At 43.5% G+C, this 18,852-nt stretch overlaps 2 protein-coding genes across 3 annotated transcripts in view; both read left to right on the plus strand.

Annotated features, from left to right (window-relative positions):
- Positions 1-11,572, plus strand: part of CELA3B (chymotrypsin like elastase 3B) — a 97,387-nt gene extending 85,815 nt beyond the window's left edge. The window contains exon 8 of the mRNA XM_036743737.1: positions 11,461-11,572. Within this exon, the coding sequence (XP_036599632.1) occupies positions 11,461-11,572 (112 nt within the window). The remainder of the gene's footprint in view (positions 1-11,460) is intronic.
- The window catches only part of CDC42 (cell division cycle 42), a 62,047-nt gene continuing 54,664 nt past the window's right edge, over positions 11,470-18,852 (plus strand). Inside the window, exon 1 of one of the 2 annotated variants that reach the window (XM_036743436.1) lies at positions 11,470-11,568. The gene's annotated coding sequence lies outside the window, so the exon portion shown is untranslated. The remainder of the gene's footprint in view (positions 11,569-18,852) is intronic. The other variant, XM_036743437.1, reaches the window with a different exon arrangement.

Here is an 18,852-nt window from a genome sequence, read left to right on the forward strand (position 1 = left end):
CTAGGTTAGGTCAGTCCCTTCACAGAGTGGGAGGGGGATATATGTGTGTGCATATCTATATATGTATATCTTTGTCTATGTGTATCTATATCAATATCTGTATCCGTATCTATATCTATATCAATATAGATGTAGACATAGATATAGATACACACACACACACACACACACACACACACACACAAACAAACAAATAGGGACTGCTGGAGCACCTGATCTATGGGTGTGGGTCCTGACTCCAAATGACTGCTGCCAATCTAAGAGGTAATCACTCCAATCTCTTCCTTTTTACAGATGAGAAAACTGTGGCCCAGCCCAGAGAGGTTATAAGTAATCCAAGGTCACACAGGTAGCCAGTGGCAGCTCCAGGATTTAGGCCTACATCTTCCAGTTCTTTGCTCTTTACACATTCAAAGATGGCGGGCTATTGTTTGCTGTAGATTGGAGCATCTAGTTCCCTCAGTCTTCCTCAATGTCCTCATCTGTGAAATGGAGTTCATACCTGTATTACTTACCTTGTAAGACTGTATAATTTTTAAGTATACTCTATAAACATAAGTGATTTTAATTTTTATAACTGAGTTTCACACCCTTGTCGATACATCTTGGACTATATTACAGGTCCAAAACTTGATAGGTAAGGGTTCAAATAAGCCTTTAGCTAATTCATACATATTCTCATAGTATAAGGATCTCAGGCAAGGTGGATAAAACACCAGTCCTGGAATCAGGAGGATCTGAGTTCAAATATGACCTCAGACACTTGACACTTACTAGCTGTGTGACCTTGGGCAAGTTACTTAACACCAATTGCCTCACCAAAAAAAAAAAAAAAGGATCCATGTAAGGGTCAGCATGGTGTAGTGGGGTGAGAGTTAGATTGTGAGTCAGAAGGTCTGAGTATGAATCCTGTCTTGGGCCATTTCTATCTATGGGATCTTGGGTGGGTGACTTAGCCTGTCTGGCTTCTCTGAATCTCCATTTCCTCAACTGTAAAATGAGCAGGTTGGACTAGAAGGCCTTTAAAATCCCTTCTAATTCTACATCTTTCATCCTAAGATTTCAGCAAAGTGCCAACATGGATGGGAATTCTGCTATGCCTCACCGGGTGCTTTTCATGGATAGTTGCTGTGCGATGCAGCTGCTAAAGGACCAGACCTGGAGACAAGATAGCCTACTTCAGATTCTGCTGTGTGACCCCTAGAAAGTCACTTAATTTGTCTGCCTCAGTTTCCTCATCTGTATAATGGAGATAATAATTATACCTACTTCCCAGGATTGTTGCAAAGATAAAATATATATTTGTAAAGGGCGCTACACCACATAAAAACACCACAAAAATGATCGCCGAGGCAAAAATAAAAATTCCCTCTTGGCTAACCTTCTGGTGATGAGACATAAAGTCTGTCATGGGGCCATTAGACAAAGTCTTTCCTGCTTGGTAAGACCTGCCAGAGCTTGTACTCATGTGGCATTGCCTTCCAGAACTCACACTCACCTTAACATCCCTATGAGACATTGGAGTAGGAGTTTAATGTCATTAAAAACAATGGTAGTAGAAAGACATCAAAGAAGCACAGACCTGTTCGAGCAGATGTGGGAGAGATCACTTTCAGCTGGTGGAAAGCAGGGAAGGCTTCTTGAGTTAGAAACCTGATGGTGAAGAGGGTAAACTATCATATCCGTGGGACAAATCCCAGATCTTGTTACTACCAAGTTTAAGGCCAAAAGAATTAAGGCCAGAGACCAGAGGCATGCTCAGGAGGAAGAGAGTCCTCCCCTTTGACTAAAGTATTGCAGGCATGATGGAGTATAAAAAGAGATTATGTGTGAAAGGTTGAGTGGTACCATGTAGTGGTGGGCCTTGAGTCCCATGCTAAGGACTCTGATGTTTATTTAATAGTCAGAAGGTAAACATTAACAGATTATGAGCATAGGAGTAAAATAACCAGATCTCTGCTTAAGGAACATTAGTAGTGTGAAGAAATAGACTGGAGGAGGATGAGGGGGAGGGAGAGTAGAGGTAGAAATACACACAAGTAGTCCAGATGGGTTGGGATGAGGGGGCTGTCCAAGAGTGGTAGGGGGTGGGAATGAAGGGGAGGTGACATATAAGAAAGAAGTTGTTTAGCCATTCATTACAGTCAGCTGGCAGCTGGATTCTAAAGGAAAAGTAAGAAGGAGACAGAATAAAGAAAGGGAGAATAGACTGGTGAACAAGTAGCTAGAAACGAGAGCTAAAAGAATGGTGAATTCTTTTGTGAATGGCAGCCAAGACAGACCTTCTTCTAGGTACAAAGATTCATACAATTTTAAACCTAGATGTTACCTTAAAGATTATCAAGACAATGATTCTCAAACTTTTTGGTCTCAAGACCCCTTTTAAAATGATTGAGGATCCCCCAAAGAGCTTTTGTTTATGTGGGTGATATCTATTGATTTTTATCATGTTAAGATTATTATGAAAATAACTGACCTTGTGGACTCCCTTAAATGGTCTCAGGGATTGACTGCCAGGAGTGCACAGACTTTGAGAATCAGTGAGCTGGCTCAATCTCTTAATTTCATATATGACCTGTAGTCCGGCATTCCCAGCTCGGGGCTTACAGAAACTGGGTTCAATCTTGAGATCAGCCCCAAAACAACATCCCTCTTACTTGTTTTGTCTCCAGAGGTAACTCTGGAAACTCTCATAATATAAATCAAATAGAGCTTGTGTTTAGGTCTCTACGAATGTGGATAAAATCATCCCAGACCCTGCAACAATAATAATTACCATTTATATACTTATTTAAGATTTAAAGGGCTACAATATTGTCTCACTGTATCCTCACAAGGACCCTGTGAGGGAGGTGCTATTGTCAGTCCACAAAACTCCATTATCTTCTTAGAGGGCCAGGGAGCATGAGACCCTTGGCTGGCAGAAGGCTGGACGCAGGGAATTGGGTAGGGGTCCTCCTGGTCTGTGAAATCTTTAAGAAAATGATGGGGTTTGACTGGATGATCTCTAAATTCCTTTCCAGTTCTAAATCTACACCAAAGATCACAAAGCTGAATGAGCTCTGTAACTAGGCAGTACACCTATAATTTGCCTGCCTATATATAGTTCGTTCCCTGAGAATCCTCAGCCCTGTAGTCTGGCTGCGTTTGTAAACAACTTCCCTGTGTATGAAATGGATGACGAAGAGGGTGGACACTTGAGAGATATTGGGGAAAAGCTGCAAGGCCGTAGTTCTAAGAGGATTCCCAGGTCCTAGTAAGGTGTACCTGGTACAGTGGAGAGAGTGCTAGATCTGGAGTCAGGAAGACTTGAGTTTAAATCCAATCTCAGGTACATTTTAGCTGGGTGACCCTGAGCTAGTTACACAGCTGCTGTTTGCCTCAGCTTTCCCAACTGTAAAGGGGGATAATAACAGTACCTGTTTTGTTGGGCTGTTGTGAGGTTCAATTCAAAGAACATTTATTAAGCCCCTACTATGTGCCAGGAACTGTGGCTAAGCACTGGGGATACAAATAAGAAAAAGAAAGACAAATCCTGCCCTCAAGGAGCTTATAATCCAATGGGAAAGATAAAACATAAAAGGAAGCTGAAAAAGGAGGCGGTGAGGCACCAGGGAGTACCCAGCTCAGTGGCATGATGTTCCTTGGAGTCCAGCTGTTGATGAAAAGTTCTGATTCAGAGTCTATAAGGGAAGGATTTGGGAGGAGTTCAGTGCTTCATCCCCAGCCCTTCAATCAGAGGTGAGAGACCACAGAGGAGTCCAGGTGATGATCATCAAAGCCTGAGTCAGTTAGCATGATGATGAAGTTTCATGTGATCAGGTATCTTGGGTGGGGCATCCTGTTCCCCGGAGTCTAAACCGAGGAATGCTGCTGGTGGAAAATGGCCAGTTACCTGGAAAATTCTGAAAGTTCAGGGGTCAAATGAGGTAATATTTGTAAAGCACTTAGCACTGTGCTGGGCGCATAGTAGGCGCTATGTAAGTAAATGCTTGTTCCTTTCTCTTCTCCTAGTAAGAGCTTTATAAATGTCTATTGACTGGCTGATAGCAACAGCATATGATAAATGCCTCAGAGAGGTCCTGAATCAGGCGCCATCTATGTAAAGTGGAGGGATCTGGGAAGACTTCCTGGAGAGGGCGGTAACTGAATTAGTCATTTGGAAAGCAGAGTTCCGAGGCCTTTCCAGATTTAGGCAGCAACAAAGGCAGACAGGTTGTGATGGACTGTATCTGGACTTCAAAGTGAATAGAGCACTACACCAGCCCTAGAGTAAGGAGGACCTGAGTTCAAATCTAGCCTCAACCACTTGCTAGTTGTGTGACCTTGGGCAAGTCACTTAACCTAAATGGCCTCGAATAAAAGAAAGTGAATAGAATAAGAGACAAGGCTAGATAACCTGGTGGTTTGTTGGTTGTTGTCCTTCGTTCTCCAAGAGGACCAAAATGACATCGCCATGTCAGGGTCAAGGTACAGTGTTTCTGAATGTGGCTGATCAGACCAATACAAGCTTGGAATGCGCTACCACAGGTCAGGTGCAAATGAACCCTGTGACCATTTGGGGTGGATTGTCTTTAAATTTGAGCATCCTGTGTTTCCTTTGAGCTGTTTCAATTCTGCTCTGCTCAAAGAGTGCAGCACTTCCTCTGATGTGGGCACGCCATGCTGGGTGGTTCTGTGCCAGCGTCTTCCATGTCACACAATCAATTAGACTGTGTAGGACCTTGAACGGCAGCCTGATTAATCTGAACTTTATGGGCAATAGGGAGCCACAGAAATTTTTTCAGTAGAGAGTGAGAAGAAGCATGATGATACAGTGGAAAGAAGCCTGGATTTAGTCAGAGGACCTGCCTCTGCCATTTACTACTTAATGCAACTTTGGACCCATCACTCCAAATCTATGGGAGGGCCTCAATTTTCTTATTGTTAGTAATAATAACAATAATAGCCAACATTTATATAGCACTTACTATGTGCCAGACACTGTGCTAAGGTTTACACAATTATTATCTCTCTAATTTGATCCTTACAATGATCCTGGTAGTTAGGTAGATGCTATCATCACCCCCATTTTACAGATGAGGAAACTGAGGCAAACAGAGCTGAAATGCTTGCCCAGGGTCATAGAGCTAGAAAGCATCTGAGACTGGATTTGAACTCAGAAGGCCCTTCCAAATTATTATTTTCAAAAATTTAAATGTATTTTTTAAAATTAACAAATATTTATTTCCTCTCCCTCCTTGAAAAACAAAACAAAAGTTCGGTAACAAATGGCCCCTTCCAATCCCAAGTTTGTAGTGCTACAATAAAATATTACCAGATATTTTATATACAGGGTGTCCTAACAGTCAGTGCAGTTTTACTGTTGGGACACCAATATATATTTTTATATTTCACCTCAATGCCTTTCTTGCCTAACCTCCCTAGCACATAGTATCTCCCATGTGCTATGCATAAAAAAGATTTGTCGAACTGAAGTGAGAATAAAAGAAGTCTCATCATCGGTTCCCTGATTAACTTTATGCTAAAAGCTTTTGCAGGTACTATAGGCTTCTGAATCTTGAGATTCACCTGAGAAATTGGAGTTGTGGGCACACCAAAAGGCAGCGGAGGCTAGACCCAAGAATTTGGAGAATAGTAGCACCCACTTACCCTGCTTTGAGCATGATCCCAGCCATTATCCGGAGGAGTAACTCCTGTGGAGAGGGAACTTGGCCACTTGTCCCTAAAAGCTATGGAACTCAGGCTCTAGGAAGGTCAGCAGCTGCAGCTCCTGAAGACCCACAGGAGAAAGTCCCTGGCCTCATCAAATGGCTCAAAAGATCTGATTTCACCAATGCAATCATGCTAATGATGAAATATTACCATCTGTTTGTCACTGCACCCTAAGGACCATTGAATGGCTTTTCCAATTTTACCTGCAGTTGTAACCTCCTGTCAGTGTTGGGAACTCATTGATAAAAGTCTTACTTTTTTATTCATATCCCTAGCTTTTAACACAGAGCTAGGCCCAGTGCTGATTTTTCTAGTGCCTACTCTCTCTTGGTTATTTATTTACCCTGCATATAGCTTGTTTGATTAATATTATCTGCATGTTATCTCCTCCGTTAGATTGTGAACTTCTCTAGGGCAAGGAGTCTTTTGCCTTTCTTTGCATCCTGACCATTTAGGATAGTGCCAGGTACATAGCAGACACTTAATAAATGCGTATTGACTGTCATAGTAAGTGTTTAATAAATGCTCTTTCATCCATTCACTTATTCATTCACAGTGGGCACAAGTAGGCTAAAGTATCTTTCCAACCACGACCTATGGATGTGGCCCAAAGAATATCAGAGGTGCATGGTTAGGAAAGGAGGTGAGCCAGTACTTGTAATGGGAGAAAGGCCCAACAGAAGGACGGCTAGAGTATTCTCTAGCAGCCAGCAATGATAACAAGACCTAGAGGAAGGCCTCCAGTCTCAGATAGATCCTTTGGAGAGAGTCTCTGAAAGAATAGACAAGAATCTCACAGTTATGGGAAGGGAGGGATCGCTATCTAGACCAGTGAATGCATTGCCCAATTACAGTACTGTGCATTGAAAGACGTGTTAAAGAGTATTTTAATGTTAATTTTGCAAAACAGCTCTCCCAAGATATCACAGCCATCAGATGACTAGGATGATATTCAGAGTGGCATATTTCATCATTCCCCTATTCTGCCTAAGAAGGAACCTTTCCTTATATCCCAAGCACAGTGTCTGGTACATCGTAGTCACTTAGTCCGTGTTTGTTGACTTTACCTGGTTCTTTGGCCAGGGTTCCACCAGAAAGTCACTGGCTGAGTTGGGAGCCGATCCCAGAGAACATTGCTTTGTCTGTTCTCTTTACTCTGGACCTTCTGTGCGGTAGCAGTGGACCTGGCTTCAAAACCTGGCTCTGGAGATCATTATATGTGTGACTTCTTCTGGGCCTCAATTCCTTCATGTGTAAAACGAGGAGGTTCAACTAGGTGAGGCCTAAGACTCCTATTTTCAGATCTAGGATCCTATGATATGCCTAGAAGGGAGATGTTGCTAGGCATAGGTAGATTAGATAGATGGACATTTGTAGATTATGGGATCATGGATAGACTTGGAAAGGACTTCACAGCCCACCTATTCTTTCCCCCTTATTTTATGGATGAGGACCTGTCCCAGGTCGTACAGCAAATACTCAACTTCCACATGGGTCCTTTTTATTAGTCTTTCTTTTTTCTGGACCTCCCTATGCTCAATGCATTACACTAATACCTACCCAGGAAAAGCATGATCTCTAATGGAATACTTGTGGGATTGAATGGGGGTCCAAGGACCCAGGCTTTGGCTCTGATTCTACCATTCTACCATTAATATCATTTGTCTAATGTTAGAGACTCTATTTCTTAGTTTTGTGACTGTGGGTAAGTAATTTCTCTTTTCTGACTAACAGTTTCCTCATCTGTAAAATGATCTGATTGACTGCAATAATGTTCTAAGGTCAAATACCATCTCTCTATGATCTCCTTGCCCCCAGCCCTTTCCTTTTCTTTCATTTTGAGAGGCAATGGGGTTAAGTGACTTGCTCAGGGTCACACAGCTACTGAATGTCTAAGGCTAGATTTGAACCCAGGTCCTCCAGATTCCAAGGCTGGTCCTCTGTACCACCTACATGCCTCTCTGGCTTGCCCCCCTCTTCTCCCCCCGCCCCCAACCAGCCCTTTGCTTTAAAACAAAACATTTGCTCACTTTTGTAGTTACATCACATTTCCCAATATATCCCTCTGCCCTTGCCCTCCCAGGGAGCCATACTCTTTATAATAAGAAATAAAAGGGTAGAGAAATAAGTTTGGCTAAACTGATACACCCATGAGGCCTGACATCATATGATGCTTTCTTGACACACTCACGGACTCCCGTCTCTGAAATAAGATTGGGAGGTGCAATGTTCCCCTGTTTTGGAGGCAGAATGGATGGACTTGGAATCAAGAAGCCCTAGGTTCAAATTCTCTCTCTGATACCTTGAGCCCTCAGTTTCCTTACCCTGTAAAAGGAGGGGGTTTGAGCACATGGCCTTCCAGCTCTCATCCCTGGACTGGGGTTGTTTCTTCTCCATGCCTTTTCTAGGAGACCTTCCGTTCTTCCCAGAGGGACAGCTGAGTGGGAAGTGGGGAAGGTGGGTGTGGGGATTCACTGCTCCCTTGTCTTTAAAAGCCCTTCTGCCTTTGACACACACAAAGGGTTTTTAGGCGCCTTATCTCTACTTCTCCATTCCTCTGGAACCCAGTTTTTGCCAGTTCTGGGAAAAAGGATCGCTAAGAAATAAAATCTCCCAAACTCCCCTGAGGGGCCAGGGATGGGAGGGAGGGAAGAGGACGACATTCAGTCTGACTTGGGGCTTTTTAAGACAAAACATTTTCAAGATTCTTCCTTTCGGTTTAAGAATCCGGCCCTCCCCAGGCTCCCCAAGTAGAAGAAGGAAGTATTTTTTCTTTTTTAGGTGGGGGGAGGAAAGAATGGTGGGGTGGGGGAAGGGTTGTCTCCTGTCCTAGAAATCGCATCCAGGAAAGCAGCCTCCTACTCCATTTACACAGGTGAGATTCTCTCTCCAAGGCAAGCTGACTGTGGTCTCCTTCTCCCACCACGATCTTCGCCCCCCCCCCCCCCCCATCATCAAAAGAGTCCCACAACAGGAAGGCTTGGAGTTCAGCTGGGAAGCAGAGGGGGCTAGCCTGCTCTACTTGATGGCCTGGAGGAGAGAAACTAAAGTGTGGACATTTATAAACTTCATGTCCTCCTGCCTTTTCTCTCTCCCTCCTCCCCTCCCCTAATCTCATTTGGCCTTTATGATCCTAGAACAGGCTAGGCAGGGGTGCAGCCTCAAGTGAGGCCCTTTAACTGATTACTTGAGGATCTAGAGGGTCACATGTGGCCTCGAGGCCAGAGGTCCCCCCACCCCCGAGCTAGAGCGTAAGGCCTTCCTGTAAACATTAGATGCTTACTACATGTGTGTTGAATTGGATTAAATAACCTTTGTGACTTTGGACAAATCACTTCCCCACTTGGAGATTGACATTTCAGGGCTAATATTAGGAAAATCTTTGGCCAACTTTGAACGTGCTATAAAATGCAGATTCCTAATTTTAAAAAATCTGTAATGAGGCTGCAGTTTTCAGTTCTATAAGATTACTGGACAAAGTAAGGGAACCTGAGGGTGGAATGAGGGTGGGGGGGAGAAGGAGAAGCTTCTTTATATGAAGAAGTGTGTGGGAAAAGATGATATTTTCCCTGTTCAATAGCTCTCTCTTTCCCTTGAACCCAAGGCAGCTTACAGTCTCTGGACAGGTAACATTTTCCTCCTGGCAAAGGACAACAATGGATTACAGACTTGGCGGTGGGAAGGGACCCAGTCTAATTCCTTCATTTCATCAATGAGGACACTTAAACAGGGATGAGTGAATCGATTTATCCATGATCACGCAGTCAATCACTCAATAAACATTATTAATCACCTACCGCATGCCAGGGAAGTGCTAATCCAAGAGGCATAAGACAATTTCTGCCCTCAAGGAGTTTACAATCTAATGGAAGAGCCAAGCAACCGAACATGTACACGCAAGCTATATACAGGATGAACAGGACATAATTAACAGGAGGAAGGCACTGGAATTAAGAGGAGTTAGGGAGGGGAGGCCTTTGGTAGAAGACAGGATTTTAGTTGGGATTTACAGGAAGCCAGGGAAGCCAGAGATGAGGGAGAGTCTTCCAGGCATGGGGGACAGCCAGAGAAAATGCCTGGAGCAGAGAGATGGAGCCAGGTGGCCACATACGGGAGGTAGCCCAGACAGAAGGGGATGCATACCCAGCTTGTATGACTCCAAATGTTGTCAGCTTGATCCGACTCACTGCCTTTCTTCTCCTCAATGATGACTCAATAGTAATAACTCCCTTGCACAGGTGGGAGGAGAGCCTACACATGTGGAACATTGCCTGTAAATGTCAGATTTGTTTCAATGTTTTAGTGAATTTTTTCCTCTTTTTTGTCTTATTCTTTCAAAACATTTCTTTGTTATAACATGATGGGGGGGAAGGGTGACAGGTAGAGGGAGAGATGGAGGCTATCAATATTTAAGATGGTAATAGAGGCATTATCTCCATTTCAGAGAGGAGGACACTGAAGCCTCAGATTCAGTTCTGCTACTTCTTTTCACTAAGTCACCCGTACTATTAATGCTTAGATAGCGTCTTGAGGTTTAAATAGCTCTTCCTTCATAATAGTTGGGGTAAGCGGATGTTTATTATGTGTTATCGTTATCCTCATTTTACAGATTGGAAAAAGGAGTCTTAGGGAAATTAAGCGATTTGTCCCACGGGTCACGCGAATAAGCACCGGCTGCTAGCTGCTGGCGCCTCCCCTCTCCGGAGTTAGGTCTTCTCTAGCTGGGTGTGACAGCTCTGAATCTGGAGTCATGAAAACCCGAGTTCAAATATGATCCTAGCCATTAGCTGTGGGACACTAGGCAAGCCATTGGACCTCTATCTGCTTCAACGTCCTCCTCGGTAAAATGGGGGTATTCGGAGCTGTTAATTATAATAAGAGCACTTAAGAGTTCGCTAGGTGCTTCATGAATATTATTTTATTCCATTCTCAAGACACTGAGTGGTAGGTGCTATTATAATGTCCATTTCACAGATGAGGAAATCGAGGCAGCTAGGTGGCTCAGTCGATAGAATGCCAGGCGTGGAGTCAGGAAGACCTGAGTTCAAATGTGACCTCAGACACTTACTAGCGGCGTGACCCTGTTTGCCTCAGTTTCCTCATCTGTCAAAGGAGCTGGAGAAGGAAATGGCAAACCGCTCCGCTATCTTTGTCAAGGAAACCCCAAATGGGGTCACAGTCGAGTACAGTGGAAAAACAACGAGGCTGAGGCAGACCCGCCTAAAGTCACATAGCTAGTGTCTAAGGTAGGACTTGAACTCGGGTCTTCCTGACCGCTATCTACAGCACCACCTGGCTTGCTTGATTGCCGGAAAGATAAAGTGGATAATATTGGCAAAGCATTCTGCAAACCTGAAAGCGTTATATAAATAGTAGCTTTTATTGTTAATATTATTTATTTCATGCAAGGGTCCCTGGATGGAATGTAAAGCAAGGGCTGCTTCATTTTTGTCTCGATATCTTTTAACAAATTAACAGACGCTTGTAGGCTGGAGTGACATTAGAACTCAGCTCCCCAGAGTCCAAATCCACAGGTCTCCTCTACAAGAAGGACAAGGTTCTAGGGAGGAGGCTGGGAGAGAGGAAGTGTCTCTGCACACTGCGCATGTCCAACTAGCGGGAGGGACTCCGGGTGAACCCGGCTGGGTGGAGGGAGGAGGAAGGGAGACTGGGGCTCCTCTTGCAGCTGCGCAGCAGCTTCACTGGCCCTTTGGCACCTCCTCCACTTCCGCCTGCCCTCCCCAGCCAGACTTTGCGCCGGCTGCCGTGCGCGCTGACGTCAGTGGCGTGCCCCTGCCCGGGAGCGGAGGAGACCCCGCGCAGTGCTGCCAACGCCCCGGCGGAGAAGCTGAGGTGAGTGCGGGGGGCCCAGGGGCTTCTTTCGGGGGGTAAATCACTCGTTCCCCTGACCCGGCTCTCGTCGCCTTCCTCCCCGCGTTCGGTCCCTGGCGCCCGGCGCGAGCGCGCGGGGACGCTGGCACGGCCCGGGGCGCTTTGGTGGCGAGGGCAGGTCCACCCGGGGCGGACGGGGGGAGCCGGGACGCCGAGGGGGCCTGTGCTCGGGCCGGGCTGTCACTGGCAGCGGCGGAAGCAGGGGGAGGGGAGGAGAGCAGGGAAGGGGTGGGGGTCCTGCCGTTCGGCACCCCCGGGCCTGGCTGCCGCCGCCGCCGCCTGCCTTGCCCTCCCTCCCGCCCGGCTCCCACTTCCTGCTTCGCCGCTCGCCGCGGACATTTTGCTGCGCTGGGGGAGGGGAGCGGAACCGCCGCTGCCGCCGCCGCCCCGGGAAGCGGGGTCTGCCCGGGCCCCCGAGCCGCGGCCGGGGCGGCGACGCCCTTCCTGCCCCACCCCCGCCACCTTGGGCAGCCCTTGGCTCTCTCAGCCCTGCGCGGCCGCTAGCCCCCCTTTCACCTTAATCTGCCCATCCCCAGCCCAGCCCTCCCGAGGGCGAGCTGCGGCCCCCCAGGTGCGGCGGCTGAGCCCCCAGCGCCCATTCACCCGTAGAGCTCACCTGATCTCCGGTGGGCACACGCTGTCTTTGTTCCTTTTATTATCTATTTTAAAGCCCTGTAGAAATGCAGTGTGAAAGATTACGTCATTGCCGAGTGAAGGGGTGAGAGGTTTAACTCCACAATCGGGGTATTGCCCAAACTCTCACCCCGTTATTCTTTGCTAGTTCTGGGGGGCTCACTACCCCTCCCTCCGAAGCATCGCATTTACATCGAGCCGAATAAACCTGCAACCTAGGGGGTTTAATCTATCGTTCCAGAGATGTTACCTTTAAAATTCTTTTACTGGAGTTCAGTGCTACTGCCCCAGTTATCTCCCAACTTCTAGCCTAGCTAAGGTGGCTTGGACCGGATGAGGCCAAGTCCTCGTTCTCCTGCGGGGATATTTGCCTAGTTAGCCCTTGTAACTTTTATAGGTGCCCCGGATTCTTGAGTGAACCCGACAAAGTGAAGGTTGTTTCTTGTTCGGAGACAGCCTCTCCTCCCTCCCTGGTGCAGCCTATTAAATCGCATTTATTTGATCATCAGACTAAAGGGTTTTTTTTTGTTTGTTTTGTTTTGGCTACGATCTGGGTGGTGAAATGTGAAACAGCCCATTTCACAGGTACTTTGTTTACTTTTAGGTACTTGTGTTTCGTAGTTAAAAATTACATTTTAGATTTTTTAAAATAACGAACTCTATAAAGAAGTCAGGAGTAATTTTTCAGCTGGCCAGTTTTTATATTAAGGTAAAGTATGAACTAATTACTAATCTTTTGACTACAAAACGCAGTAATAGAGAAGTTTATGTACTTTGAAAACTTGACACTTGTGGGATGCATTAGGTATGGTCAACTCATGTTTGAACATGTAGTTTGAACTGGTTTTTCCTTTGTGTACCGAGAAGAGCTTAAGGACTGAAGTCACACAAGTTTTAGTAATGATATGAAAGAGCATACTTAGCTTTTTATGCTGTGCTGTGGCTGAATATCCTTGAGCTGAGATTTTTCACGTGGTCTTGATATTTTGAGGAAGTCAGGATATACAGCTTGAATTTTTCTGGAAGACTTTTGCTTGAAAAAGAGTAGTAACGTTTTGAAAATGTTGAAATGAGACTCTTACCTGTTTATAAGAAGCTTTAATGCAATATGTTTAATAATTACAAATTTCCCTGCTGCGGTAGTAATCACATAGTTTAGATTTTATTGGGTTTTGGTCTGAGACCAAACAGACACTGGTAGTTGACTGTAAGCAGCAACTGTGGGTTGCAAATTAATTAAAAACTAAATTTCTACAAGCCCAGAAAATAAGCATTGTTGTTGCTGCTTAATGTGGGGAATAGAGTACTTGGTTTTGGAGCCAGAAAGATCTGGGTGCAGATTGTTCCATAGTCGTTTAATAGCTGTCACCCTGGGCAAGTTAATAATTTCTTTGTACCTCACTTTCTTCATTTGTAAAATGAAGGGTTTGGTTTTGATGGCCTCTGAGATCCCTTCTGCCTTTAAATTGATGATCCTATGATTATTTTTGAACTAATTAGTACTTTGAAACATTGTAAATGCTACAGCTTTTCCACTAATTATGCCCACTGTCGTGCTGAATTAACTCCTTTAAGTTAACTGATGGTGAGGTTCTTTGTAGGAAGTTGGGAGGGGGGATCAAATTTTAGAACTAAACAAAGCAACCTGGAGGATTTAGGGATAGCTAACATCAGACAGGTATGGGGTGAACCTCAGTGCTTCGTAAAACTTAATCTTGGTTTTCATAGCTTATTTTTCCTTAGTTGGAATGTTCTCGTTTGTATGCCTTCCAGGCTATCGTTGAAGACTCACTAGTTTTTTTTTTTAAATGGTTGAAGAAATAAAAGAAAGAAATAAAATGTTTTGAATTTACTTTTCAGATCCAAAGAATGTTAAGGAAAGGTCTTAGAAATTCATGATAAGCTATGTTTTTGCCTGCATACTCACAAAATCCCTTGAGTACATCTTTCCTTGATGCTATTTCTTTGGTTGCTTGCTTTGGGGTCATTTCTCTTTTCCTCTGGAAAGGAAAATGGATTCAGCTTCCTATGAGTAGGAGTGTAACTTTTCTATCCTTCTTACAATTGCTAAGTATGCTCAGCTGTTTCTTAGACGTGGGGTTTAACCCCAATCCCCACCCCTCCAGCTTGGCAATTTTATCAAAGCTTCCTCAGGCTGGTACCTTTGAAAAAATCATCTGCATTCTATTCTAGGCTTTCATGCTATTGCTTTATTTTGGTTTATCTTGTATAATGGAAAGAATACTGATTTGGAGTCAGGGTCCCTAGGTTCTTTTTGAGACTTGCCCCTTAAGCTTTGTCAACTTTGAAGGAGTCATTTAACCTCTCTTGAACTGCGTAAAACTAATTCCTGCATAGACTTAAAGTAGTGTAGTGTAGTTGGAGTGAGGAGTGTTGTACATCACTTTACTGTTTGTATTTTACTGTTGTAACTGTTTACTGGCTCAGTAAAATCCTGTTAACACTGTAAGCCTCTTGTCGGAAGGGTACTTGTGTCTTATATTGTGGATTTTCTGTACATTTTCCTTAGTTTTTTAGATTTCTTAAATAACTCTAATTTGATCTTGATTTTCATATGGTTCTTCCTAATCTACCCCTCACCATTGTCTCCTACTTCCTGTCACCATCCATAGATTTTACCATGGCCTCAAAAATGTAGTGACCTATTCACTTGTTCTTCAAGGCATAAATCATCTTCACTGCCTCATCTTCTTGGTCATTTTAAAATTAATAGCTTTCCAATTCTGACCATAATATTCGACTCAAGGTTCCCCTCCCCCCCTTTTAAAACCCAGCATCCAATTCCTGCTTAGATTGTCCTTTTCATTACTCATCTAAAATATTTCAGCTAAAATCTTTATCACACGTTAGATATCAGAGTCCTCTGGTAGGTTATGTTGCTTTATTTTCTCTTCCCTTTTTCACCTCCCTTGCTTATAGAAGGGAATCTCTAAAAATAGGAGGATTGTGGCAAGCTTTTCCAAGTAGAGAAATAAGTCAGTGTTCTCTATGGCTTCCAGACGAGACAATATAAGGTAACTACTAAGGTCTTAGGAATTCTTAGCGAGGTTAGTGAGAAATATAATTGTTGTGGCAAAAACGAGGTAAGCCCCAATTCAGGTCACCCATATTTACCAACTCTGTTTGTTAGGTTCGAGTTCTGTTGGTCACAAGGGTTTGTTAGTAGAAAGGAAATCTAAAACTTTGAAAATGAGGTTTCTTAAAAAAAAATACAAATTCTCATTAGGTGACCCAAGAATTTTGGGGAGTGTGGTACATGTAGAATTCAGTTGTTTCAGCGAGTGTCGTGAGTTCCAGTGTCTGAAGTAGGTTGGCTATACTTTGTAGGTATTATGTGTCCAACCTAAATTCTGTCTCGGTTAGCCTAGTAAATACTAGGCTTGATGTAAATGTTTTTGAGCAGTTATTCTGGGTTATTTTGCTTTTGGTCCCTTAAGTTATTTACTTTGCTCTGTTCATCATATAGCTATAGGGAATGATTCATTAGCACTTAAAAATAATTCAGTAACACTGAGAGATAATCTGTTTGTGTTTATAGGGGTGGTACAAAGGGGAAAGGTTGTGCAACAGAGAGGGTTCTATTAATTAAGGCCATTCTCTAGGTTTAGGAATCTTTTTTTAGCCTCAGTGGTAAGAGCAGTTGCTGTGGAAGGAAGAGGTGATTTTACCTTGTTTTTGCTTCTGCCTCCTGATAGGTACTAAAGCTTCTGTACTATGTCCCACTGAAGAGAGGTTTATGGCTACCCTAATTTGGAATTATTTGGAAGGAGTTTAGTATTTTCTAGGTTAAAGAGATATAAGGACTGAGTGGGAAGCAATGCAGAGGAAACAGACCTGACCTGGGAGTTACAGGAAATGAAATCTTTCCATTCCCAATCTTCCACTCATCCCACTTGGCTCAAATGAAATAGCCACAATAGGGTTGGTTCCTCATCTATAGTGTCTTTGGGTCAAGGTGCCTACTGTTAAGATGTCCTGGATTTTAGCTTTCCTGAAACATTGACAGTAATGGCTTCAGTCCTTTTCAACCTTTTTGAAAGGAATTCTATAAGTAGTGTGGTACAATGGAAATGACGTTGGAGTCAGAGGGCCCATTTTAAATTCTGGCTCTATCACTACTTGTGTGATCTTGGGCAAGTCACAGAACTTCTGTGGTCCCATTTTCCTCAACTGTAAAGTAAGAGTAGAAGAGAATTTGGGCTAGGTACACCTTCCATTATTAAACCTGTGATACAAGTCAACAACCTTTAAGTACTTGAGGGCAGCTTTCCTGTCTCCCTCCAGTTCCTTCATTTGATGCTTGAATGGCATGAGCTCAAGGTACATTGTCATCCCAATTGCCCTCTAGCTTACACTTTTTCTGTCTCAAATGCACTTCTGACTCAAAGCTGATTCGCATCTCCACCTCATCTATTTTTTTTTTGTTGGAAATGAGGTTAGGGAGCAAAACTGAGCTCAGAGTGTTTGGTTCTGAATTTAGCACTTAGAGGTTTTCTTCCTGAATGCTTTCTGCTCTCTGTTGTTAAATGGTCACAGACTCCAGTAGTTTCAGATGGGTTATTCAGTGTAAGGAATGGAAGGTGCTCCAGGGCTTTCTGCTCCCTGTACTAGTGAACAGGTCAAAAGACTGATCACACTAGGGTGAATGGAGGAAAAGGACTTGGATAGTCCCCAGTACATGTATATTTTGTAAAAATATTCAGATATGGAATTGGACAGCTTTCACTTATATCCATTGTGCTTCAGCGGAAAAAGCACTAGAGTCAGAGGATCTGGGTTCAAATTCTGCTTATCACTTTTACTACCCCTTTGACTTTGGGCAAGTTACCTGACCTTCTTGAGCATCAATTTCCTCATCTGTAAAATTAGAGGGATTTTCTTTGAGGTCCCTTCCAGCTTTAGAGCTGAATCTTTTGGTCCCTCTGTTGTGGTTGAACAGACTGATTAACCAAGTCTATAATTTGGTTTCTCCATGTAGCAGTGGTTTTCAGGTCTTGCCACAGTTCTTTCTTTAAGGCACATTACTGGCTAACCTTTTTTTTTCTTTTTTTCCACTAATTTTAATCATGTCTTGAGCATTAGTCTTAGACACATTGCTTTTGAGGACCAGACTAGCTATGTTTGTAGTAGCTTATCACCAGTAAGCAGGTAACTTAGTGAATCCTTGGGCTGTAGCTACCTCATGAAACACAAAAATGCAGAAAAGGCCCTTAGTGCTTTGCTTCTGCGTTGAGAGGCAGAGAGCAGAGGGTGCTAAAATCAGTTTTTAAACTGCCTATAAATAATATTGAGTTTGTATTGTAATTGAGATCTTTGTTCAGTGACGTAAGAGCAGACAAACCTACTGGAGGAGCTGAAGGAATCATCAATTTTGACATTCTTGCCAAAAATGAAATTAGAAGACAAGTATATTGCCTCTCTTTGAGTAAGGGAAATAAAGGAGTTGGTTCTACTATGCCATTCAAAGATAAAGAGAGATCTATTTCATGAGATGTTTTCTCATCTCTTATTGAAGTGCTCCTAATTAATTAGCCTTTGCAAAAAAGGATAACCAAGATAATTGTTGTTCATGTGCTACTCTGTTAGATGAGGAGATAGATAATTCTACTGGAGAAAAAAATATGACTTTCCAAATGAAATAATCATATTCTTGGTGATTATGATGATAGTTAGGGGAGGGCCTTGAAAAATATGTTGGAAGATGAGGTTCAAGGAATAAGAAGGGAGGCAAAATAATTTAAGTAAATACAGAAGCCTTAGGACTTCTGTCATTGCGAAACTCCAAACCCCCCCCCCCCCCCATTACCTTGATGTGGAGCAAGGGTTCTCAAACAGGATCTCTGTCTCCCCCCCAAGAGCTTTCTTTATGTGGGTTATATCTATTGCTATTTACTGCCAGAAATAATATTAGCTAATAAGTTAGCACTTAAATAGCAATTTAAGGTTTGCAAAGCATTTTACATGGTAACTCATTGAAAATTAAAACTTCTTAGTATGATGAAAGTACTTTAACTTTTGATCTTGAGATGCCCTTGAAAAGGTCTTGTGGATCCTCCAGAGGTCTCCAGACCACACTGGTGGTAGAGCAGGCCAGGTGAGGAAGCTCACTCAAGGGGTGAAGATCAGCATCTATTTTACTTCCTTTTAGAGTGGGGGCAGGGAGGGGTATGAAGGGGGTGGAGCTTAACAGAGGTTGCAAGGAGTAACACAGCCAGTAAGAGGTATCTGAGGGAGTTGAATCAGAGTCTTCATGGTTCTCTCTATCCACTCTAAACTTGCTGCCTCTCTACTGCTTTATGTCATGCACATCTGAAGAAGAAAGGGAGGTGATGGACATGGGGAGCACCAAATAACATCACAAAAAATAGTTCTACAAATCTCTTTAGGAAACAGTGGTTGTCTGTATATTCTTATCCATTTCCCATTTTTCTCAGTGTGTTTAAATGAGTCATATTGGAATTGCCTCAATTGCATTATATATATTTTTCCTCATTTTTATTCGATTTTTGGTATTGGTTTTGTTCTTTGCCCAACTTGTGTGGGCTCAGCACTGATAATTCTGAAATGACTCCTACATCAACCAGTTATTTC

The sequence above is a fragment of the Trichosurus vulpecula genome, chromosome 2 (genome assembly GCF_011100635.1).
Source record: "Trichosurus vulpecula isolate mTriVul1 chromosome 2, mTriVul1.pri, whole genome shotgun sequence".
NCBI classification, from domain to species: Eukaryota; Metazoa; Chordata; class Mammalia; order Diprotodontia; family Phalangeridae; genus Trichosurus; species Trichosurus vulpecula.